General features: G+C 38.2%; 1 protein-coding gene across 1 annotated transcript; it reads left to right on the forward strand.

The window, feature by feature from the left end:
• The first annotated feature begins 6,134 nt into the window (after nt 1–6,134).
• Nucleotides 6,135–25,621, forward strand: LOC136222617 (exonuclease V, chloroplastic-like). The gene is made up of 7 exons (XM_066010362.1): nt 6,135–6,374; nt 21,982–22,089; nt 22,229–22,350; nt 24,360–24,512; nt 24,606–24,759; nt 25,016–25,092; nt 25,166–25,621. Exons 1-7 carry the CDS (start codon nt 6,135–6,137, stop codon nt 25,392–25,394), a joined length of 1,083 nt encoding a protein of 360 aa, XP_065866434.1. The 3' UTR covers nt 25,395–25,621.
• Nucleotides 25,622–26,664: the final 1,043 nt, after the last annotated feature.

Genomic DNA, 26,664 nt, shown 5'->3' on the forward strand with positions numbered 1-26,664 from the left:
TCCATGTTTTTTGTTCTTGAATCCTATTTGGTATTGTAGAAACGATAGAAAGCTCAAAGAGGAAATAGAATATGTTACCAATATTTATGTAGATTTTTTTTTTTTTTTTGATAATATATTTATATAGAATTAAAAACATATTTTCTTGATATTCAACACTCCTCCCTTAATAAGCTTGAGGTTAGATAAAATGTGACCCAAGACTAGTTTCATCTGTGAACTTCATAAAGATTTTGGTTAATAAATCAGCCACTTGAAGCTTAATTGTGATATAGGGAGTCTTAATGGATGTGTGTCCAGCGGTGTCTGTCTTCGAAAGGCTTAATTGTGATATAGGGAGTCTTAATGGATGCGTGTCCGGTGGTGTCTGTCTTCGAAAGGGTTGAACGAAGTTTGGTTTTCTTCGATTTCATTTCTCTTCTCACTCGCGCTCATCTCATGGTCTGCTCTTACTTGCTTTATATATTAACCAAACATGAAACATATTAACCATTACACCATTCATTCCAAACATCATATAAATTAAATTTGAGAAAAATGTTGCAGATTCATCATTCATTCATACCGTGGAAGTGACATCAGTAACAAACAAGCCGCTCCTCTTCCTATAACGAAGATATAAAGATTCAGACGCCATATTGCTATTCTTCTTCTAGATACAACTCAATTTGAAATCATCCAATTCTGAATTTCAGATGAGTATAGACCTGTTCCACCTCGGTCACCGTCAGAGTAACAGTGGACATGTTTAATTAGTGCTGAAGATAGAACAAGACCATGATTTGAAGTGCCTTGAATGTAGCGTAGAACTTGTTTAACATCCAATGTTCATCAATCGGTGAGTGAAGGAATTGACACAATTTGTTCACCGCAAAAGCAATGCCTGGTTGTGTGAGTGCGAGATATTACGGTGCTCCAACCACACTTCTGTACTCTTCACTTGAGACCATCCATTGCAAGTTAGGGCGGCTGGAAACAAAAGATTGTAAATTTTCTGTAATCAATAATGAGGGATGCTCCTGAGGCCATGGGTTAATTATCTTCCTAAATGACTTGTCTGCCATCTTATTCCCAATTGATTTATTGGCCTTTGAAGGTTTTTTAAGGTTTGCTTCTTGGGCGTCATAACAAAAAATAAAAGCAATGGAAAAGCAAAACTAGATTAAAAAAAATACTTACATTCAAACTAAATGAAAAAAAAAAAAAAAGTAAGAAGCACTCAATGAACAAAATGTAAAGAAAAACTCATCAACCTCTTCCCCTTTCTATACTATGAAAGAAGAAATTGAAACGAAGACCATCATTATTTCTTACTAGTAATGATCAAAGAGCATTGACTACTTCTGACACGCCCCTTCAAGAACGTGAAACACGATATGTTGCGAGTAAAGACAAACCGTCCTCAAAGACGCTCAACACAGATAAATGCACTCTAATACATCCAAAGTTAAGAGCAGACAAAAAGATGGACAGATCAATCCACAAAAGCATGTAAAATCTCCTTACCAGTCCCTCACGACTCAGTCTCACAGTCTTGGCCCGGGAGATCTCCATTGACCTCGTCAAAGATCAATATGTTACAACAATCATGCCCAGTCCTGCGATCACGGGCCAAGTAGACCCAAGGGATACCAAACCTCAATCTGCAGGGTGACACGTAGCACAACACGCTTCAAAATTTATAATTGCCTCTCCTTGCTCGATTATAGTATAGTAAGACATCCTCCAAGGTACACTACTTCATTTCATATTTACTAAGGTGTTGTTTGATAAAACTGAAAATTAAGTGCTGAAAAAAAAAATAAGTACTGAATTTTAAGTGCTGAATATTATAAGTGCTGAAATGATGTAACTTATATAAAAATATTAGTTGATAATATTTAACTTAAAATGTTAAGTTAAATATTTTGACTTGTCAAAATAAGTGATTTTTAACTTAATTAACTAATTTAAGTGGTAGAGAAATAACTGTTCTCAAACGCACTTAAATTAAATAAGTACTTAACATTTTAATTTAAGTGATTGAGTGAGTTATCAAATAAGGCATAAGTTGATTCTCTAGCTTTGCCTTACTATTGTATTCAAGATAAATTACATAATTGGTGTACAACTTTTGCTTTATTTCACAATTTGGTGTACAACCTTCAATTTTGCATACAAAACTGTATAACCTTTTGATGACTTCTCACTAAAGTGTAAAACCAGTAATTGTGACCGGTGAACGTGAAGTCAACACCCCCACGCCAGCAAATTGACCTCCCTAAAAGTCAAAATTTGGCTGTCAACACGAAGTCAATACGCCACATCGGCAATTTTGACTTTTAGAGAGGTCAAATTACTGATATGGTGCATTTACTTTGTGTTAACCGGTCATAATTAACCGTCGTATACTTTAGTGCGAGATCATCAAAAGATTGTACAATTTTACGTGCGAAATTAAAGATTGTACACCAACTTGTGAAATACATCATTTATGTAATTTAGCCATTGTATGCATTTTCAAATAGTTTCTTAAAAATTGACTTAACCATCAAAGCAAGTTATCGAGACTCCAATCCGGCCTTTCACCATATTTTGTTTATCTTATTTTTAAGCTTACAACAGGACACTTAAAATTTAAGTGCATCAACTACTTTTCATATACATTTCTTATAAAAAGATATTTTACTTTTAATATTTATCAATTGCTCAATAATTTTAATATTTATAATATTCAATACTTCAAATTTAATAATATTCATTTTTAACAATCAACATATAATATTCCTATTTTGTAGTAGCAGCTTCATCCCAGGTATTAAAGAGCCTCGAGTCATTGAGGCTCTTGCTCTTCGCACGAGCATGATATGGCTCGCTTCTTTGAGATATATATTTGTTGAATTTAAGTCCGATGCTAAACTGGTTGTCGACATAATTAAGTCTGATAAACAAGATATCTCCGAGTTTGGATTGATTATTCAGGATTGTCGTGCGCTCTTACGATCCAATCCGTCTTTTAAACTACAATTTATTCCTCGTTTAGCGAACAGAGCAGCTCATTTAGTAGCTAGACTTGCTTGTTCCAATGCTAGCAATTTTTTTTTGCTTCTGTAGTACCAGATTGGCTATTGAACACTATTATTGAGGACGCTTGTCCGATTTATATATGATCATTTATTCTGGTTCAAAAAAACAATCAACATATAATTAAATTAATATAGAGCAGCTAAAAACAAAAACTGAAAAAAAATCTTTTCTTTTTCTAATTAAATAAATGTGTTCTTCTTTCATTTTTAAATTTTATATTATACTACACAAAAACAAATCCCCATTTTCGAAAGCTGGTTTAACTTTCAAAAGAGCATCAATCCCACGAAGGGAAGTCACGAACATGTCTCAACCTCATGGTTGTCAAAACCGGACCGGTTAAAGAACCGAAAAAGACAAAGGGTTAAGGGTTTGAGGTTTAACCGGGGTCCAATCGAGGTTTAACCGGTATTAAAAAATCATATGAAAATTATAATTCTATTCGAATTTAATCTTATAACATAGTATAATATTAACTATATTCATCAAAGTTATACTAATAATATTTATTTAATATCATAACAAATAAATATAAAAATTTAAAAATATACTTTTAAAATTAATAGTGATTATTTTTATTAATAACTAACATGTAAATATGTTAATAGGATATGTATTTTATAATTCAACTTCAATCTTAATTTATTAGATTTTTAAAATTTATTTGTATATATTTAAAATTTAATACTAATTAAATTTCTTAAAAAAATATTAATTAAACTTTGTTAATATTGAGAAAATAAAATAATTTTTTAATGATAAACGTTGTTGTCGTGTGACCGAAGGTCACAGGTTCGAGTCTTAGGAGCGGCCTCTTGCCAAAAAAAAAATGACAAGGGAAGGCTTGCCCCCAGTACACCCTTTTGGTGGGAGCCCTCCCCGGACCCTCGCTTAGCGGGGACGCATAATGCACCGGGCCGCTCTTTATTTATCTAAATAGAAAAATAATACTAAATCATATTTTAATTATTTAACTTGTAACATTATTATTTATTATTTTTTTTGACCAATTATTATTTATTCTTAAATAGTTAATTATAAACATAAGTGAAATGGTAGTGTAGTGGTGAGCATTAAAGTTTACATGTTAAAGGTCCAAGGTTTGAATCTTACCTTTGTTAAAATTTATATTTTTTTTAAGTAAACCTGTCTAAAATCAAACCGGATCAAACCGCATAACCGGCACTGGGTCAACCGATTTGTGGTTGAACCGGTCGGTTTCAACGGTTTTAAACGGTTTTCAAAGATTTAATAACCGGACCACCTCCGGCCCGGAACTGTGACTGGTTCCAGTCGAATCGGGTTGAATCGGCCGGTCCGGTCCGGGTTTGATAACCTTCAGATTGACTATTGAACACTATTGTTGAGGACGCTTGTCCGATTTATATATGATCATTTATTCTGGTTCAAAAATAAAAAAACAATCAACATATAATTAAATTAATATAGAGCAGCTAAAAACAAAAACTGAAAAAAAATCTTTTCTTTTTCTAATTAATAAATGTGTTCTTCTTTCATTTTTAAATTTTATATTATACTACACAAAAACAAATCCCCATTTTCGAAAGCTGGTTTAACTTTCAAAAGAGCATCAATCCCACGAAGGGAAGTCCCGAACATGTCTCAACCTCATGGTTGTCAAAACTGGACCGGTCAAAGAACCGGAAAAGACAAATGGTTAAGGGTTTGAGGTTTAATCGGGGTCCAACCGAGGTTTAACCGGTATTAAAAAATCATATGAAAATTATAATTCTATTCGAATTTAATCTTATAATATAGTATAATATTAACTATATCCATCAAAGTTATACTAATAATATTTATTTAATATCATAACAAATAAATATAAAAATTAAAAAATATACTTTTAAAATTAATAGTGATTACTTTTATTAATAACTAACATGTAAATATGTTAATAGGATATGTATTTTATAATTCAACTTCAATCTTAATTTATTAGATTTTTAAAATTTATTTGTATATATTTAAAATTTAATACTAATTAAATTTTTTTAAAAAAATATTAATTAAACTTTGTTAATATTGAGAAAATAAAATAATTTTTTAATGATAAACGTTGTTGTCGTGTGACCGAAGGTCACAGGTTCGAGTCTTAGGAGCGGCCTCTTGCCAAAAAAAAAAGGCAAGGGAAGGCTTGCCCCCAGTACACCCTTGTGGTGGGAGCCTTCCCCGGACCCTCGCTTAGCGGAGACGCATAATGCACTGGGCCGCCCTTTATTTATCTAAATAGAAAAATAATACTAAATCATATTTTAATTATTTAACTTGTAACATTATTATTTTTTTTTTTGGACCAATTATTATTTATTCTTAAATAGTTAATTATAAACATAAGTGAAATGATAGTGTAGTGGTGAACATTAAAGTTTACATGTTAAAGGTCCAAGGTTTGAATCTTACATTTGTTAAAATTTATATTTTTTTTGAGTAAACCTGTCTAAAATCAAACCGGATCAAACCGCATAACCGACACTAGGTCAACCGGTTTGTGATTGAACCGGCCGGTTTTAAACGGTTTTTAAAGATTTAATAACCGGACCACCTCCGGCCTGGAACTGTGACTGGTTCCAGTCGAACTGGGTTGAACCGGCCGGTCCGGTCCGGATTTGATAACCTTCAGATTGGCTATTGAACACTATTGTTGAGGACGCTTGTCGGATTTATATATGATCATTTATTCTGGTTAAAAAAAACAATCAACATATAATTAAATAAATATATAGCAGCTAAAAACAAAAACTGAAAAAAAAATCTTTTCTTTTTCTAATTAAATAAATGTGTTCTTCTTTCATTTTTAAATTTTATATTATACTACACAAAAACAAATCCCCATTTTCGAAAGCTGCTTTAACTTTCAAAAGAGCATCAATCCCACAAAGGGAAGTCACGAACATGTCTCAACCTTCAACACTGCGATCTTAACGCTCACTTCTCCACCAAAAATCACCCACTAATTCATCTGAGAATAACCGACTAATCATGGCGCCAAAGATGCTTCTACAAATACCTACGACATTCCAATTCAGATTGTATCTCAAGAAGAAATGGCTTTTATTGCAGCAACTCGTTCATGTCTCTTTCAAAATAATGTCAGGTCAATCCGGCCAATCACTTTTCTTTCCAAAAGAAAATCCCCTGCTGCTATTACTAAATCTGAAATTCAGGATTCGGATGATTTGAAATTGAGTTATATCCAGAAGAAGGATATCAATATGGCGCCAGAATCTTTCTATCTTCGTTATAGGAAGAGGAGCGGCTTGTTTGTTTCTGATGTCACTGGCGCGGTATGAATGATGAATCTGCAACATTTTTGTTGAACTACGCTTCGAACGATCAATCAACCACACAGAGAAACAAAGTACACAAAGATCACAGATTGGATCTTGAAACAACAATCAAAAGAATACACACAGAATTTACCCTGGTTCGGCTTAACTGCCTACATCCAGCAACTTCACTAATCAATGGAGATTACAACAAGATTGAAACAGTTTCTCCTTTTCCAAAAACTCTCGTGTTTTCCCAATCCCCAATTCAGATTATCACAGTGTACACTTATGACTTAGTCTAAGAATCTCTCGTATAAAACTACTTCCCAACCCAGACCTTTTATAGCCTTTACAAAGTTGTGAAAATACCCAAAATATCCTTACTCAAAAATGTACAAACTCAGAAAACCCTACTGACCAGTGGTAACACAGCAAGACCATGTTGACCTGTATTATCACCTCAGTACCATGCTGATCACAGCCATGCTGACTTGATAACTCAGCATTTCGACTTCTTGATTTTACTCTTGCTGACGGGTTGACTTACAATTATGCTGACTTGATTACCCAGCATCATTCTTGTAATAGAAAACAACAACGACTTACAATGCTGACTTGTTGACTCAGCATCATCAGCAAGTGATAGAAAACAACGACTTACAATCTCCACCTTGTCTTTCTAATCACTCCATCAACTAGTGAAGAAAATACACTCAAGGACCACTGACCATCCTAACCAGTTTCAAGCAATGTTCAAATTTATTACTTGAAACAGATTTGGTCAGCATGTCGGCTGGGTTATCCTCAGTTCCCACTTTCACCACCTGAACAGTACCAGTGCTAATCACATCCCTGACGAAATGCATTCTCACATCTATGTGTTTGGATTGCTCGTGAAAAACTTGATGTTTTGATAGATGTATAGCTCCTTGGCTATCACAGTAAATCTTCAAACCATCAATCTGTGTCACTCCAAGTTCCGTTAAGACTCCTCTCAGCCACATAGCTTCTTATACTGCCTCTGTAACAACAATAAACTCAGCTTCGGTTGTTGCGAAAGTCACAACTGACTGTAGACTTGCCCTCCAACTTATTGCAGTTCCAAACACAGTGAATGCGTACCCGGTTTGGGATTTTTTGGTGTCAATGCTACCAGCATAATCAGAATCAACAAAACCTGCTACATCATCCACTAGGGCTTCAGCTCCACCATAACTCAAACCTTTACTCAGTGAGCCTTTGACATACCTCAGCACCCACTTCACCGCTGACCAATGAGCTCTTCCTGGATTTGCCATGAACCTGCTGATGAGACTCACAGCATGAGCCAAATCTGGACGTGTACAGACCATCGCATACATTAGACAGCCTACAACACTCGAATATGGCACCCTTTCCATGTCTTCCTTTTCCTCATCAGTTTGAGGACTTTGCTTACTGCTCAGCTTGAAGTGACTTGCAAGTGGAGTGAGAACGGCCTTTGAATTCGTCATACCAAAACGTTCTAACACCTTGCTCAGATAAACTGACTGACTTAGGAATAGCTTCTTTCTTCCTCTGTCTCGAGAAATTTGCATCCCTAAAATTTTCCGTGCTGACCCGAGATCCTTCATCTCAAACCGTGTGTTTAGTTGTGCCTTTAACTGATTTATGGCTGCTTTGTTTTGACAAGCTATAAGCATGTCATCAACATATAACAAGAGATAAATCTTAGAGCCATCACTAAGGTCTCTACTATACACACACCAGTCATAACTAGACCTATGAAAGTCCTGACTTATCATAAACTCATCAAACTTCATGTACCACTGTCTAGGGGACTGTTTCAGACCATATAGAGACTTCTTAAGCAAACATACCCGCTGGTCTTTATCTCCTATTTCAAAACCCTCTGGTTGTTGCATATATATGACCTCATCCAGGTTTCCATGAAGAAAAGCTGTTTTGACATCTAACTGTTCTAATTCTAGATCAAAACGAGCTACAAGAGAGAGAATAATCCTGATAGACCTATGTTTAACAACCGGTGAATAGATTTCATTAAAGTCTATACCTTCCTGCTGAGTAAACCCTTTGGCCACCAACCTAGCTTTAAACCTAGGTTCCTCTACACCAGGTATCCCTTCCTTTCTTTTAAACACCCACCTTGAACCGACCAACTTCTTATCAAAAGGTTTATCTACCAAAATCCAAGTTTCATTTTTATCAAGGGATTTTATCTCATCCTTCATAGCGTTAAGCCACTGTTCCTTGTCAACCGAATTCACAGCTTCCCTATAGGTTACAGGTTCAGACTCTTGTACTTCCTTAGCAACACTAAATGCATAAGCTACAAGGTCCTCAAAACCATATCTAACCGGGGCCCTAGGGACTCTTCTTTCACGGTCGCTAACAAGTCTATAGCTTTGACTGGACTCAGTATCATTACCATCACTGACTTCTTGCTCGGTTTTACGGGTGTTTTCACTATTTTCTTCAAGCTCCACCTCATTCTTAACACTCTCAAGGTTTTGAATGGACTTAGGACTACTCGGTTCTAACTGAGTTTTTTCTTGGTTTTTCCGATAAGGAAAATCCATCTCATTGAACACAACATTTCTGCTGACTATGGATTTCTTATAACCAGATTCTAGGCACCACAACTTATAGCCCTTGACTCCTATAGGGTAGCCTATAAAAACACATCTTAGAGCCCGAGGTTCTAATTTTCCCTGTCTAACGTGTGCAAAAGCTGAACAACCAAACACTCTAAGTTTTTCATAATCCTCTGGGTAATCAGACCACATTTGCATAGGTGTTTTAAAACCTATAGCAGATGATGGGTGTTGAAACACCTTTCCACAAGATTTTGATTTGACAAAATTAATTAAGTGAAAGTAAATATTCTACAACACACTAAGTTTAAATGCTTTGATTTAGTGTTACTAATGTGTTTGTTCAATGTTGAGTTTATAATTTATCATAAGACATAAAGATCATAAGGCTCAAGCCCTATATGGAAATCAAGGCCCAAGTCAAACAAGCCAAAGATCACTCAGCCTGCGTATCTCCAAAACGCTGCCGTTGAAGTAATGAAACGCATGCTGAGCAAAGAAGGATCGAGAAGATCCACGTAGACAACTTCGGTATGAAGCTGCTGAGCTGTCTCGACAAAGCGTACAAGACAGCCGCTGACTACAAAGCAACTTCCAGACCAAGTATTTCCTCTGTTGGTAAAGAACAGAAGACGCAGAAAGCTGTCTGTTTGACATTACCCGATTTGGAGGAACATACTGCCACACTGACCGAAGAACAGAAGATGCTGGAATCTGATTGGCTAGGAGAACTGCTGAACAGACTAAGTGAAAGAGACATGAAGCCGTTTCCCTCCAACGGTTCGAAATAACCAGAAGCTCTCATAGCTCTCTATAAATAGAGCATTCAGAATCCACATTCTTCAGAGAACTTTGAGCAAGAGCCGCTACGCTGGCCAAACGTATACAAAAGTTCTCCATCAAAAGCAAAGCAAAGTTCTTACACTACAAAGTCTATTCATTTGTGTAAAAGTCTAGAGTGATTGTTTTTCAATCATCTAAGGTGTTCTAGCAATTGTTGTTTAGGACAAAATCTTTATCATTTCTAGAAGTAGAAAGGAGAGGCTGGGTACTCGGTTTTAAGTACTCAGCGGAGAGATTAGGATTGAGTAGAAGTATAGAGGAAGGTACTCTTGTCATACTCAATTGCTGATATTGTAAAAGGTTTGAGGCTCTACCTTTAAAGAGCTCAGTAGAGGATTTGAAATCTCGGAGGTGTTCCGGGGACAGGACGTAGGCTTAGAAGAAGCCGAACCTGGATAAATCTGCTGAGTGAAGTATTTCTAAACCTTAACTCCTTATTCATATTGCTTGCTTAAAACAAACTAAAACTGACCAAGTAAAAGAGGTCAAGCTGAGTTGTGCGCTACAAACGAGCAGGTTCAGGAATAGACTCTAAGTGCTATTTCCTGACCTAAGCAACGAAGCTGTCCTAGTCACTAGTTGACTAAGCCAGTGTCTTGCTGAGTGTTAAGTGCCGCTGTTTTATAAACTTTTCTTAAAGAAAAGAAATCTGCCCAAATTATTCAAAAAGGGTAAAATAGTTCCTAACCCCCCCTTGGAACTATATTTGCAACCTTACAAGGGACCAACAAGTGGTATCAGAGCCTAAAAGCTCATTACTAAAGGTCTAACAACTCAGATATTACCTGAGGGGCTGTCCATTAACAGGCCTCCCCTATTCTTCGGGTCAAACTATACCTTTTGGAAGAATAGGATGAAAAACTTCATTCAAGCTACAAACATAAGTGCCTGGCTATCTATAGTCCAAGGCCCGTTTGTACCTGTGAAAGTTGTTGATGACCAGTCAGTTGTTAAAGCTGAGGTTGAATGGACAGAGGATGATCTTAAGAAGCTTCAAAACCATGCTTCGGCTATCAATATGCTTCACTGTGCGCTCGATGCTGCAGAATATAATAAAATCTCAGGTTGTGAGTCGGCACAAGAGATCTGGAAAAAGCTGGAAGTCACCTACGAGGGAACAAACAAAGTAAAAGAATCCAAGGTGAATCAGCAGATGAGATTGTACGAGCTGTTCGAGATGAACAATGATGAGGGCATTTCAGACATGAACGCAAGGTTCACCAACATCATTAATGAGCTCAAGAGACTTGGGAAAATCTTCACTGAGGAAGAACAAGTCAAAAAGATACTCAGGAGTCTTCCAAAAGACTGGCAAGCAAAGAAGACAGCAGTTGAGGAAGCTCGGGATTTAACCACCTACAAATATGATGAACTCATCGGTTCATTGCTGACCCATGAGATATCAATGAAGAACTTTGAGGTGAAAGAAAAATCTGATGACAAGAAGCAGAAGTCACTTGTCATGAAGGCTGACTCCACTGATGGGAGTTCAACTGATGATGAGGAGATGGCTATGTTCACAAGAAAGATGAAGAGGCTGTTCAGGAAGAACGACAAATATTCCAAAAAGCCTTACAAAAATTTTGATAAGTATAAGGCTGACTCAAGCGACAGCAAATACAGAAAGGACAGCTCAAAGCCCATTACATGCTTTGAGTGCCACCAAGATGGCCATATTAAGTCAAACTGCCCCGCGCTGAGGAAAGACAAGAAAAGTGGGAAGAAGGCAATGGTGGCTACTTGGAGTGACAGTGATGAATCTTCATCAACAGAAACTGAGGCCACCGAGTCAGCGAAGATATGCTTTATGGCTGACGAACTTGCTGAGCCATGCATTTCTGAGCATGCTGACCAATCTGATGAGTCAGATAATGAAGAGCAATCTAATGAGGTAATCTCACTCTCTCAACTCAGAAATGAAATGGGTAACGCCCTGAGTGATCTCTACACACTTGTTAAAAAGTGTAATAGGAAGATTAAAGCACTCAGCCGGCGCTGTGATGAAGTAGAAGAGGTCAAACTGAGTGACCTCAGATACCTTCTTCAAGACAACTCAGTTTTGCATGAAAATATGAAAATCATTCATGAGTCTGTCTCTGAAGTCCAGTCAGTTTCAAAGAAACTGAGGAAGGATGTCACAACCATTCAGAACCAATTAAAGGTTCCAAACAAAAACAATTTTCCGCTGAGAACTCAGTATCAAGGTACACAGTACCAAGGTACTCAGCAGAGAAGAAATCCCCAGCGAAAAGTCCAATGTGATTTTTGTGGGAAGTTAGGACACACTACTAAAGTGTGCTGGCACGCTCAGCACTGGGGTGCTGACAAGTCAGTAAAAAATCCTAAACAGAAGGTCAGTTGTGACTTTTGTGGAAAGAATGGCCATACTGTCCATGCCGCCATAAAATAAAATATGATGCTATACCTGTTGCACCTAACAAGTCAGGACCCAAAAAGAGTTGGGTACCTAAGAGTAACTAGTTACAATGCAGGTAAGCCTGAGATGTGCCGAGAAGTCAAAGATGTGGTATATTGACAGCGCATGCTCAAGGCATATGACGGGTGATGAAACTCAGTTCATCACGTTTGAACGTAAACGAGGAGGGAGTGTAAGTTTTGGAGACAACAAGAAGGGTAAGATAGTAGGCTCAGGAACCGTCGGAGGTAACCCTACTATTGAATCTGTCTCCCTAGTCAGCGGACTCAAATATAACTTACTCAGCGTAGCTCAGCTATGTGACAATGGGAGAAAAGTTATATTTGATGCTACTGGATGTAAAATATACGAGGGTAAAACTAATGAGTTAATCTTAACTGCCCCTCGGATAGACAATGTCTTTATGCTAAACCTCGAAAAGAAGTTTTCAAAAACTGTATGCTTAGTCACAAAGGAAGAAAATTCCTGGCTATGGCACAGGAGACTTGGTCATGTAAGCATGGACCTCCTGGCCAAATTAGCAAGAAAGCAATTGGTTGAGGGACTGCCTGAACTTAAATTTCAAAAAGATCAATTATGCCATGCCTGCCAAGCTGGAAAACAAACCAAGCAATCTTTTCAAAGTAAAAACATTGTCTCAACTAAGCGTCCGTTAGAAATGCTACACTTGGATCTCTTTGGTCCAGTCCAGCCGCTGAGTCTGGGTGGAAGAAGGTTTTCCTTGGTTATTGTAGATGATTTCTCTCGGTACACATGGGTTATCCTGCTGACCAGTAAGGATGAGACTTTTGAGACATTTTCAAACTTGGTTAGAAAAATTGAAAATGAGAAAGACCTAAAATTAGCTCATATCCGTAGTGATAATGGTGGAGAATTCAAGAACCAAAAGTTTGTTGAATTCTGTGAAGCCAGCGGCATTGACCATAATTTCTCTGCTCCTAGAACGCCTCAGCAAAATGGGGTTGTTGAAAGGAAGAACAGAACTCTGGTTGAGATTGCCAGGACAATGCTGGATGAGCATAGGCTTCCAAAGTATTTTTGGGGAGAAGCTGTCAACACAACATGCTATATTCTGAATAGGGCTTTAGTTAGACCTATACTTAAGAAAACCCCATATGAACTTTGGAAAGGACGAAAGCCCAACATTGGATACTTTCGTGCCTTTGGCTGTAGGTGTTTTATTTTAAATACCAAAGATAGCTTAGCCAAATTTGATTCAAAAGCTGATGAGGCTATCTTTCTAGGCTACTCAACAAACAGTAAAGCATACAGAGTTTTTAATAAGAGAACTCAAGTATTAGAAGAATCTATACATGTGCAATTCGATGAAACTAACCCTGCAGGAAGATACCAGCCGCTGACAGAAGATGAACCAAACTCAGCACCTGCTGATCAAGAACCAGCTACTGAGTCCTTCATAAAACGGCTGACCAAGAGTAAGAGTGAACCTAAAATTACTTTCACTGACCTATCTACTTCTGCAGAGAATGTTGAAACACAGATAGAACAAGACACAAGTCTACCAAAGGAGATAAGAGTCCCAAGAGGGCATTCAGAAAATGCAATTCTTGACTCAGCTGGAAATACGCTGATGACAAGAAATCAACTAAGGAAGTATCTCGGCAATGTAGCTTTTGTCTCAGTACTTGAGCCGAAGAACTTTGCCGAAGCTGAGGATGACGAATTCTGGATGAATGCCATGCAAGAGGAACTCAATCAGTTCAGGAGAAATAATGTATGGGAGCTAGTGCCACATCCTAGGAGCCAAAAGACCATTGGAACGAGATGGGTCTTCAGGAACAAGCTAGATGAGCAAGGAAACGTAGTCAGAAACAAGGCAAGACTTGTAGCTCAGGGCTACAGTCAGCAAGAAGGTATTGACTACGGTGAGACCTTTGCCCCAGTGGCAAGGCTAGAAGCTATTAGGATTTTATGTGCATATGCATCTTACATGAACTTTAAACTGTTTCAAATGGATGTCAAAAGTGCCTTTCTTAATGGAGTAATAGACGAGGAGGTCTATGTAAATCAGCCTCCAGGGTTTGAGGATTCTAAGTTCCCAAACCACGTTTACAAACTCAAAAAGGCTCTGTATGGACTCAAGCAAGCACCACGTGCTTGGTATGAGAGGCTGACCAACTTTTTACTGACTAGAGGTTACGTCAGGGGTCAAGCTGATACAACCTTATTCATTAAGAGAAAGGGTAAAGATACCCTGCTGGCACAAATATATGTAGATGATATTATATTCGGTGCTACTAATGAATCTATGTGCAAGGAATTTAGCAAACAAATGTAGACTGAATTCGAAATGTCAATGATGGGAGAACTCAACTTCTTCCTCGGACTTCAAATCAAGCAAGGAAAGAATGGCATATTCATAAGTCAAGCTAAATATGCCAAGGAGATATTGAAGAAATATGAACTAGAACATTGTAAGCCAATATCCACTCCTATGGGCACTGACACTGTCCTTTGTGCTGATGAGAATGGTAAGTCAGTAGACAGCAAGTTATACCAAGGTATGATTGGCTCTTTACTTTACTTAACAGTAAGTAGACCGGACATTCAGTTCTCAGTATGTTATTGTGCTAGATATCAAGCTAACCCTAAGGAATCCCATTACATAGCCGTAAAAAGGATCCTTAAATATTTGCAAAGCTCAGTAAATGCAGGTCTGTGGTATCCAAACACTCATGACTTTACACTCATCGGATACACTGACGCTGACTATAGACGAGACATGCTGGAAAGAAAAAGCACCTCTGGAGGATGCCAATTCCTAGGAAGATGTCTTGTATCTTGGTTCAGCAAGAAGCAGGCATCAGTAGCCCTGTCCACAACTGAAGCTGAGTACATTGCTGCTGGAAGCTGTGTTGCTCAGGTCCTTTGGATTAAGCAACAGCTTGAAGATTATGGTGTTCAAACAAAGACAATTGAAGTCAAATGCGACAACAAAAGTGCAATTGACCTCTCAAAGAACCCAGTTCAACACAGCAGGATGAAACATGTCAGCATAAGACATCACTTCATCAGAGATCATGTACTCAAGAAAGAAATCAAGCTGACTTATGTGCCAACAGACGAGCAGCTTGCTGATATCTTTACAAAGCCTCTAGCACGAGAGCAATTTAGCATACTGAGAGAAGCAATTGGTATGTTTAATCCTCTTCAGTAAATTTCTGTGCTAAATGAATATTGAATGCTGAATGAATTACATGCTGAATGATTTATTGTTTGCTGAGTATGTCATTGAAACTGACTGAATATACAATACTGAGTAATCTTGCACACTGAGTAAATTAGTTTTCGAACTTGAACTAAAAACCATCCTTAAAGAATGCACTGACTACTTAGAATATGAAACGTTTATATCAACAAACGCTAAGTAAAAGCACTTATTAGCATTTAATGTCACTACACGCGAAGTGACACCTGTACTGCGCATGCGCCGAATAACGTCTTAATAGTGTCATAAGTGTCAGGGTTTCTGTCGATTGGACAACCCAGAGCAAAACTGGATAAAATTCAAACGGAACCCTAAACCATAAAATCTATAAATAGTAAATACTAACCCACTACCCTCGTCACATATACATTGAACCCTAAGAAAGCTTCAAAATTTTCCAAAGAGCTTCAAAACTTCAAAAATGTCTTACAACGAAAGTTATTTCTCTCCAACTCTCAAATCCTCTGACCAGGCTGGTCCTTCAACTAGCCTAATGAGAAAAATGATTAAAGTACACTCTTGGGCTAAGAATCAAGAGGTATTAAGAAGTCGATTCTTCCACCCTGACTTCATCTCTTCAGAGACTCCATTCTGTGAATGGATCAAAAACAACAAATGGACAGGTCTCTTCTCTCTGTCCGGGCAAACCTATCCGACAATGGTAAGAGAGTTCTACTCCAACCTGCATGTTGATGCAGATGACTCTGACTATCTAGAGATCGCAGTCAAGGGTCAAAAGATAGTGATAACCCCTGAATATCTAGCTACATTGCTAGAGATACCAAATACAGGGATCCAGTTCAGAACCACAAAGGAGCCGATACCGAAAGCCATCACAGAGAAGATGAAGGGATTCTGTAAACCCAGAAACTACAAGGGAGAAGTACCCAGCACCTGCATGGGGAAAAATTAGAAGATGGCCCACTTCTTGCTGACCAACTTTATCTTCCCTAAACTCAGCTCTCCCTCATCTACCTCTAATTTTGAACAATGTTTCATCTGGAATATGCTGACCAGCACTCCTTTCAACATGCCTGTATTTTTGGTCAGGGCTTTCCAAAGAAGTGGAAGGAAGCTCCGTTTAGGTTCTCTCATCACCAGGATAATACAAGACAAGAACATAGAGACTGTTGGTGAAATAAGTTCAACGGGAACTGCTATCACTGCACGTCTGCTGAATGGACTCTCACATAGCCAACCTCTTAGAGGATATGATGAAAATGCCACTCCTGAGGAGGAGAATCTTATGGCTGAGGATGAGCAACCCATTAGAGAAATGGAAAATCTGGCTAACCTGGATGCCATTATAGATGATGTTATGGCTGAAGCCGCTCACACTGCTGAGGGTACAGAACCAATCAATGAACCTCTAACTGAGAATCCGTCCACTGTGCCATCTGAGGTTGCTGAAGCTGAGAAGAAGAAGAAAAAGGGAGCATGCTCGAAGGATATTCATACTGTCCCGAGAAAGATAAGGCTGATAGAAAGCAACAAGAGGAAAGCTGATCAAGACCTAGCTGAGTCAGCTGAGAAGAAGCTGCGAACAGCTGAAGAACCTGTTCTTGAGGGTCATGTTGCTCAAGAGGGGTCTCCACAAAATCAAGCCTCTGTTCCTCCCGTAGAGAAACAAGCCAAGACCCCTGTAAGTCCAAAAGAAGCTCCACTCCCACCTCAAACTCAAAGCAACTCAGCACCTGAGGTCAACAAGCCTTGTAGTCCTGTCACTACACAAGGCACTCAGTGTGAGCCCTCTCCTGCCAAATATGCACATCTAGGTGCCACTGAGTCAGGACGGCGTGTCATCGCCTCAGCTAACACTCTGCTTCAAAAACAAGCCCATCCTCCACCAACTCATGCTCAGTCCTCTGATCCACCTGTCACTCACCATATTCTGCGTGAAATCCATGATTTGATCAATCACTTCTCCTCTGTCCAGCCGCAGCCACCACCACATGCTCAACTGACCAAAATGACCGAACTCATGCTGACTATGGTCAGTCACATGAATTCCTTGGAGGGTCAAATACGTGTGCTGCAGGATCAGGCCAATTCTCCTGCCCCTACCGTCAATTTGCCTACTGCTGATGCTGGCAAAACGGGGGAGAAAAGTGGCAACTAAGGAGAAGGAACTCTAAGTTAGAAACTAGAGAGTTAGAAGATAGAAGTTAGGAAGAAGAATTTTATTATTTGCCTTGTCCTTATTCTTTTCTGTTTTAAAAAAAATTCAATATGCCTAACTTCTGTTACTTTTGGAATACTTGCATTACTATTTAACTATCTGAATGCATGCTGCGTATAAATGTTTGAACTTGTCAAATATAAACCATTGAACAAATAATTTACTCAGCGCTCTGTCACTATACATTACTTCCGTTGAATACTGAGTAAAATAGAATATGTCCCATAAGCTGACCTATATCTGAAAACTGACCTTAGACTTATTCAATTAAACCTTAGAATGTTTAGAATAAAACTAAGTCAGTAGCTCAGCCCTGACGGGGGAGTTCACTTAATAAAAAAGGTCAACTATCATGGGGGAGCTCAACGCTGAGTTCCTTACTGATTAGTTTTGCCAACATCAAAATGGGGGAGATTGTTGAAACACCTTTCCACAAGATTTTGATTTGACAAAATTAATTAAGTGAAAGTAAATATTCTACAACACACTAAGTTTAAATGCTTTGATTTAGTGTTACTAATGTGTTTGTTCAATGTTGAGTTTATAATTTATCATAAGACATAAAGATCATAAGGCTCAAGCCCTATATGGAAATCAAGGCCCAAGTCAAACAAGCCAAAGATCACTCAGCCTGCGTATCTCCAAAACGATGCCGTTGAAGTAATGAAACGCATGCTGAGAAAAGAAGGATCGAGAAGATCCACGTAGACAACTTCGGTATGAAGCTGCTGAGCTGTCTCGACAAAGCGTACAAGACAGCCGCTGACTACAAAGCAACTTCCAGACCAAGTATTTCCTCTGTTGGTAAAGAACAGAAGACGCAGAAAGCTGTCTGTTTGACATTACCCGATTTGGAGGAACATACTGCCACACTGACCGAAGAACAGAAGATGCTGGAATCTGATTGGCTAGGAGAACTGCTGAACAGACTAAGTGAAAGAGACATGAAGCCGTTTCCCTCCAACGGTTATTTCGAAATTCGAAATAACCAGAAGCTCTCATAGCTCTCTATAAATAGAGCATTCAGAATCCACATTCTTCAGAGAACTTTGAGCAAGAGCCGCTACGCTGGCCAAACGTATACAAAAGTTCTCCATCAAAAGAAAAGCAAAGTTCTTACACTACAAAGTCTATTCATTTGTGTAAAAGTCTAGAGTGATTGTTTTTCAATCATCTAAGGTGTTCTAGCAATTGTTGTTTAGGACAAAATCTTTATCATTTCTAGAAGTAGAAAGGAGAGGCTGGGTACTCGGTTTTAAGTACTCAGCGGAGAGATTAGGATTGAGTAGAAGTATAGAGGAAGGTACTCTTGTCATACTCAATTGCTGATATTGTAAAAGGTTTGAGGCTCTACCTTTAAAGAGCTCAGTAGAGGATTTGAAATCTCGGAGGTGTTCCGGGGACAGGACGTAGGCTTAGAAGAAGCCGAACCTGGATAAATCTGCTGAGTGAAGTATTTCTAAACCTTAACTCCTTATTCATATTGCTTGCTTAAAACAAACTAAAACTGACCAAGTAAAAGAGGTCAAGCTGAGTTGTGCGCTACAAACGAGCAGGTTCAGGAATAGACTCTAAGTGCTATTTCCTGACCTAAGCAACGAAGCTGTCCTAGTCACTAGTTGACTAAGCCAGTGTCTTGCTGAGTGTTAAGTGCCACTGTTTTATAAACTTTTCTTAAAGAAAAGAAATCTGTTCAAAAAGGGTAAAATAGTTCCTAACCCCCCCTTGGAACTATATTTGCAACCTTACAAGGGACCAACAATGGGCACCTATTGATTAGGTAACACGCAGTTTGCACTGCTTCAGCCCAGAAAGACTTAGGGAGACTGGATTGGATTAACATGCACCTAACTCTTTCTAGGATAGTCCTATTATACCTCTCTGCTAGGCCATTCTGCTGTGGAGTTCCAGGAACGGTATGATGTTTAGTTATACCTGACTTCTTGCACAAAGTGATGAAATCTTTGTCAAGAAACTCCAAACCATTGTCGGTTCTCAACCTTTTGATTTTCTTTCCTGTTTGGTTTTCCACTAACACTTTCCAATCCTTGAACGTTTGCAAAGCCTCATTCTTATGAGCTAGAATATAAACCCATACTCTTCTAGAGTAATCATCAATAAGAGTCATAAAATAGGTCCTCCCACCATGAGACTTAGTTCTTGTTGGCCCCCATAGGTCAGAGTGAATGTACTCAAGAATGTCCTGGGTTCTATGTATTGCTGACTTAGGAAACTTGACTTTACTAGACTTCCCTAAGACACAGTTCTCACAGAAATCTATCTTTCCTATGTGATCTTTACCAAGACAACCCTGCTTCCTAAGTTCATGTAAACCAACTTCACTCACGTGACCTAGTCTAAGGTGCCAAAGATTGGTTCTATCAGTTTTAGACTCGGTGAGATTTGCGGTAGAGACTAACACAGTACTACCTAGGAGTGTGTATAGGCCATTACTCATGGTACCTTTCATAACAACTAAAGGTCCTCTAGATATCCTTATGATACCCCCTTCGGCTCTATAATTGTATCCTTGTTTATCAAGCGTACCCAAAGAAATTAAATTTCTTTTCAGTTCTGGCACATACCTCACACCGGTCATAATCCTTTCTTGACCATCGAACATCTTCAGCCTAATGGAGCCTTGACCCAGTACCTTGCACAACTTGTTGTTGCCTAGAAGAACCCTCCCACCTTCCTCTTGAAAGTCTTCGAACCACGTCCTGTTGGGAGTCATATGGAACGTACATCCGTTGTCCAAGATCCAGTCAGTGTTTGGATCTTTATCAGTGACAGCAAGGACCTCAGCGCTCTCATAACCTTCTTCTACCACAGCGGCTTCACCTTGATCTTTAGGCTGACCTAGACTCTTGTTCCTCTCAGGACAGTTTTTCCTGAAATGTCCTTCCTTATGGCAGTGAAAACACTTGTAGACCTTGCCTTCTTTATTGCTTGAGGATGTAGTTTTGGACTTTTTCCCGTTCTTGTTCTTTGGCTTGTGAGAGTCATTTTTCTCAGACCTTCCACGAACAAACAATCCTTCTGCAGCTTCAGTGTTGGTGTTGGCCTCAATCTGTTTTGACTTTAGCGCCATCAGAACTTCTTCCAGACTTAGTGTTTCTCTAGCGTACTTCATGGTTTCAACAAAATGACTGAAAGACTGGGGTAAAGAATTCAAGATCATTATGGCCTGATCTTCATCTTCAATCTTTACCTCTATGTTCTCTAGGTCAATTATGATCTTTGAGAAATCATCAAGATATTCTTCTACTGGCTTGTCCTCGTTCATCTTGAAGCCGAAAAGCTTTCCCTTAAGATAAACCCGATTGGTAAGTGTCTTCGTCATGTACAACTGTTCAAGCTTGAGCCAAACCCCAGCAGCTGAGGTTTCCTTCGAAACTTCTCTTAGCACTTTATCGCCAAGATACAGGACGATCGTACTGTAAGCCAATTCAAGAAGATCTTCTTTCTCCTCCTTCGTCATTGTCGCCGGAAATTCCTTCTCGCCCTTCAGAGCCTTCGCAACCTTCATTTGAACCAAGATTGCCTTCATCCTCTGTCTCCAGCAAAATCTCCCTTACCATTGAAACGCTCGATCTCGATCTTTGTAAAACCCATTGCTCTGTTCTTGATTAGCTCTGATACCAATTGTTGAACTACGCTTCGAACGATCAATCAACCACACAGAGAAACAAAGTACACAAAGATCACAGATTGGATCTTGAAACAACAATAAAAAGAATACACACAGAATTTACCCTGGTTCGGCTTAACTGCCTACATCCAGCAACTTCACTAATCAATGGAGATTACAACAAGATTGAAACAGTTTCTCCTTTTCCAGAAACTCTCGTGTTTTCCCAATCCCCAATTCAGATTATCACAGTGTACACTTATGACTTAGTCTAAGAATCTCTCGTATAAAACTACTTCCCAACCCAGACCTTTTATAGCCTTTACAAAGTTGTGAAAATACCCAAAATATCCTTACTAAAAAATGTACAAACTCAGCAAGACCTACTGACCAGTGGTAACACAGCAAGACCATGTTGACCTGTATTATCACCTCAGTACCATGCTGATCACAGCCATGCTGACTTGATAACTCAGCATTCCGACTTCTTGATTTTACTCTTGCTGACGGGTTGACTTACAATTATGCTGACTTGATTACCCAGCATCATTCTTGTAATAGAAAACAACGACTTACAATTTTTCTCAAGTTTAATTTATATGCTGTTTGGAATGACTGGTTAATATATTTCATGTTTGTTGAATTTGTGAATTTTGATAAACGTCCTTTGCCTAAATATTTTCTTTCTGCTTCATGTTGGTAACTACAGGAATGGTGCCAAAGAAAAATGGCGTTTATTCTCCAGAGTGGGGAAAGAAAAATAAGTACTAAAGCTATGAAAGTAGGCGTTCATCACCATAAGAGAAAAGAAAAAGAGGTATGATTTTAAACATTTAATTTCTCATACCATCATTATATGATGGATCATGGTTTGTTCCTTTGAAAATTCAAATATTGATTTTGTGATATTGCAAGGTCTTTTGTATTGTTATTATCCCGGTTTTGTTCGTGTGCAGGTTATGAAAATAGAAAAAGTTAGTGTTGAATCAGATGAAGATAAATGGGCAGTCAAGTTCCTCAATTTCATAACTGGTGTAAATCAATTGTTATATGAAGGATTAACACGTGAACTCCCAGTGTAAGTTTCTGTTTCATTAACTGGTTAATTGAAGTAATATATTATGTTTCTAAAACAAAACACAAAACCTGTTATATCTTTTTAGTATCTATGAACTCTTTTTTTTTAGATTCTGAATTCTTATCTCAAATAATTAGCTAATTGAGTTTTAATTAGCATTTTGGATAATGCCACTGAAATAGCCTTTATGTTTTCTGCTACTTTGACCTGGGTTAATGATATGTATACAGAATTTTCCATCACATAGTGCAATTTTTTTTGTCATGGCTTGCTCCCCAAGTTGTGTTTATATCATGTGATTACAAGGAAATGGTGTTCTTTTTGTTCTTACCTTATGGGATCATACTTGTTTACGGTTCCATCTCTGCTAAAGAACCAGAAGCTCATGGTTTAGTTTTTGCTTTTTATTAACTATAGTATGCAATTTAGTCTTGTTTCAACATGATACAACAACAACAACAAACAACAACAAAGCCTTAGTCCCGAAATGATTCGGGGTCGGCTAACATGAACCATCATATAAAACCGTGAAAATCAAGTCGTGTCAGCGACACAGATTCGCTCCCTCCACTCCGTCCTATCCACTACCATATTTTCCTCAATTCCCAATAAACTCATATCACTCTCGATCACCCTCCTCCAAGTTTGCTTAGGTCTTCCCCTACCCCTCACCACTACATCCCTTTGCCACTCTTCGGTTCTCCTAACCGGCGCATCAAGCGCTCTACGTCTCACATGGCCAAACCACCTTAGTCGGTTTTCTCTCATTTTATTCTCAATAGATGTAACCCCTACTTTTGTCCTAATTATTTCATTACGCACCCGGTCCTTTCTCGTGTGACCACACATCCATCTCAACATACGCATCTCCGCCACCGACATCTTATGGATGTGGCAGTGTTTCACTGCCCAACACTCCGTACCATATAACAATGCTGGTCTAATTGCCGTCCGGTAGAATTTTCCCTTCAATCTATTAGGCATGCCGGGATCACAAAGGAAACCCGTAGCACTCTTCCACTTCGACCAACCAGCTTTAATCCTATGGGCAACATCTCCATCTACTTCTCCATCCGTTTGGATAATAGATCCTAAATACCGGAAGCAATCCGAGGCCTGAACAACTCTCCCATCTAGGGTGATTGTCCCTGCCTCCCTACTCCTACGGCCGCTAAACTTACACTCCAAATATTCTGTCTTACTTCGACTCAACTTAAAGCCTCTAGATTCTAGAGTTTGCCTCCATAGTTCCAACTTCATCTCCACTCCTTCTTTCGTCTCATCAACCAACACAATATCATCTGCAAACAGCATGCACCATGGTATACCATCTTGAAGTGAACTTGTTAGTTCATCCATAACGATGGCAAAAAGAAATGGGCTTAGTGCGGAACCTTGATGCACTCCAATCGTAATAGGAAACTCTTCAGTTTTCCCAACACTAGTACGTACACTCGTGCATACTCCCTCATACATGTCCTTTATGATGTCAATATATTTCCGCGAAATGCCTTTCCTTATCAAGGCCCACCAAAGTACTTCCCTTGGTACCTTATCATATGCTTTCTCCAAGTCAATGAAAACCATATGCAAGTCTTTCTTCTTATTTCGATAGTGCTCCATTAATTGTCTCATTAGATGGATGGCTTCCATAGTTGATCTTCCCGGCATAAAGCCAAACTGGTTTTCCGAGATCTTCACCGTCCTCCTTAGCCTTTGTTCAATCACTCGCTCCCAAAGTTTCATAGTGTGACTCATTAATTTGATTCCCCGATAGTTGGCACAATCTTGGACATCGCCTTTGTTCTTATACAAAGCCTTAATCCTGAATGTGATTTATTCTGTTCGGTGTGGTCCAGAATGTTATCTTTATCTTGTAAATTGGCTGAACCTCATTATAATAACCTTTCCATATGGCATACATAATGTACATGGAGCTTTGGGTGGTACATTCTGCAAGCATTATTTCCTTACTCTGTTAGTAACTTGTAAGTTTCTCTTAACTTCAGATTTGGCTTGGTACATGGTGTATGGCTCACAGGAAGTGTTGATGAAATCAGAATGCCTGAGGCTGAGGGAGAAAATAGAAACCCAATACTAGTTGATACAAAAACCCGTGCAAGCAACACCCTTCCTTCTGAACCACAAAAAAGGAATGGAAGGTATTATTCTTTATTCACTGGTGCTTGTTCTGAACTTCAACCTTCAGTATGTGCATATGTTAATATGTTATGGTTCTATGGTTTGACAATCAGGCTACAGGTGATGCTCTATAAGCTTTTGTGGGACTACTTAGTTGCTCAAAGGTTCCAGGCCAAAGAATTCTTTGATTCCTATGAGCTGGATCCAAATAGTGTGTTGTCTAGTGATGTCAGAAGAATCACTGCTGCTGCAGGTTTTCCAGCACAGGTGAAATTTTTTCCCATTTTACTTTGTTACTTGCATTCACTCTGCAAATTCAGAGTGTTAGAAGTTCTATTTTATATCCAATATCAAATGTCAATGAAAGATAACATCAATTTATGGGAGCTGTTTTAGATCTAGCTGAGGGGAGATTACTGACTGAGGATTAAGATGTTGAGTAGAAGCTGTTGAGATGAATACTAACTAACTCATAACCTTGCTATTAATTCAAGAAGTTCTTATACTTCAGTTTGCGATGCAGAACCTTGAAGACATGATCAGATACATGTTAAATACATGTAGCGTGCTGGTACCAGCCAGTAACCAGATGATATTGAGGTGAAAGTTTCTTGCATTTTCTTTGTCTTCATTTATGGCAGAAACCGTTGTTCATTTCTTGAGTTTGAGGCAGATACGAGTTTCAGAAAGACTACTCTTTGATTGATGAAGTTGAATTTCCATATGAAGCTGATTGGGTCAAGACTCAAATGGAGAAGTGTTTGGATTTCTGGTTGTATGGAAAAAAAGCCAGTTTCGCTCCCGAGGACGAGCGTTGGAAATGCTTTAATTGTCCATATTCATCAGTGTGCCCAGCTACTGCGAATGTGAAAATCTCCCTAAAGAAGAAACATGCTGACTGACTTTCATTCTTTGAATCAGTTATTGTTAGATTAATGTAAGAATTGATGTTCTTATAAGTTATTGTGTTCATTTTTCAGTTGGTTTAGATTATCCACTCCTATCCTATCCTATCCTATTTGGATCTTTTCTTTCAAGCCTATGCATTATTTAATGTCATTGCCTTTGATAAGGTATCATTTCTGCTTGTAATTTTCAACTTTATTAATGATTAATGATATTTATTGCTCTTAACATTTTAAATTTGTTAATTTCACCTCTAATATTTAATGTGGATGCCTCAACATTGATAAAATGATTTTTGTAGTTAGTGTTGGGAAGAATATAATATAATAGCTTATTAATGATCACCAAAGTTGTAATTAGCTTATTAATGAACAAATGTAATTATCTCTAACTAACAAGATGATAAGTACAAAATAATGTAATGCATAAACATCTCATTAACAAATTACTTAATCAGTCAATTAATTGTAATTAAGCTAAAATGTAAAAACTGTTTCAATTGAATGTAATTCCATGTTATATAACAGTGACCCCAAAATGGTCTCACAAAGTTTATGGAATTAGGTTGTCCCTTTAAATTTAGATCTTGGAATCTCTAGTCAACATGGTAGGGTTTTTCTTCACATAACGCCTTAAATGTTAATGAGTTTAGTCCCATTCTTTTCAATGCGTTTTCAACCTACTCTCTGTTTAACCCTTTGGGTAATGGATCCACATTGTTATCTTTTAATCCTACAAAATCAATATATATGATACTTGTTGAGATCAATTATCTAATGGTGTTGTGTCGCCGATGCATGTGTTGATTTTTTATCGTTATACATCACGTTCTATCCCATGTTAATCCATCCTCCAAGAAGTTTTGTAGCTACTCGACTTCTTCTCCAGCTTCATCCACAGCGTTAGCCTCAATTTCATCTTCTCATTGAAGTTTCTTCACCAACAGTTTCAAGATGCCATTTGGAAGATGAAGATCCATGCTTATGTTCTTGCCATGGAAAAACGTTTTCAAAGTAAGAAGCATTCTTTGATTCCATGATGGTGTTCTTATGAATCTCATGATCCTTAGATTCATACACCATGAAACGATATGCATTACTATGCAGAGCATAACTAATAAAAATAGAATCCACAGTCTTTGGACCTATTTTCATTTTCTTCGGTAATGAGGACATTACTTTGACAAGACACCCCCACACTTTCAAGTAATTATAGGAAGGTTGTCGACATTTCCATAATTCATGTGGAGTTTTATCTAATTTCTTC

This window comes from Euphorbia lathyris, chromosome 3 (genome assembly GCF_963576675.1).
Source record: "Euphorbia lathyris chromosome 3, ddEupLath1.1, whole genome shotgun sequence".
Taxonomy (NCBI): domain Eukaryota; kingdom Viridiplantae; phylum Streptophyta; class Magnoliopsida; order Malpighiales; family Euphorbiaceae; genus Euphorbia; species Euphorbia lathyris.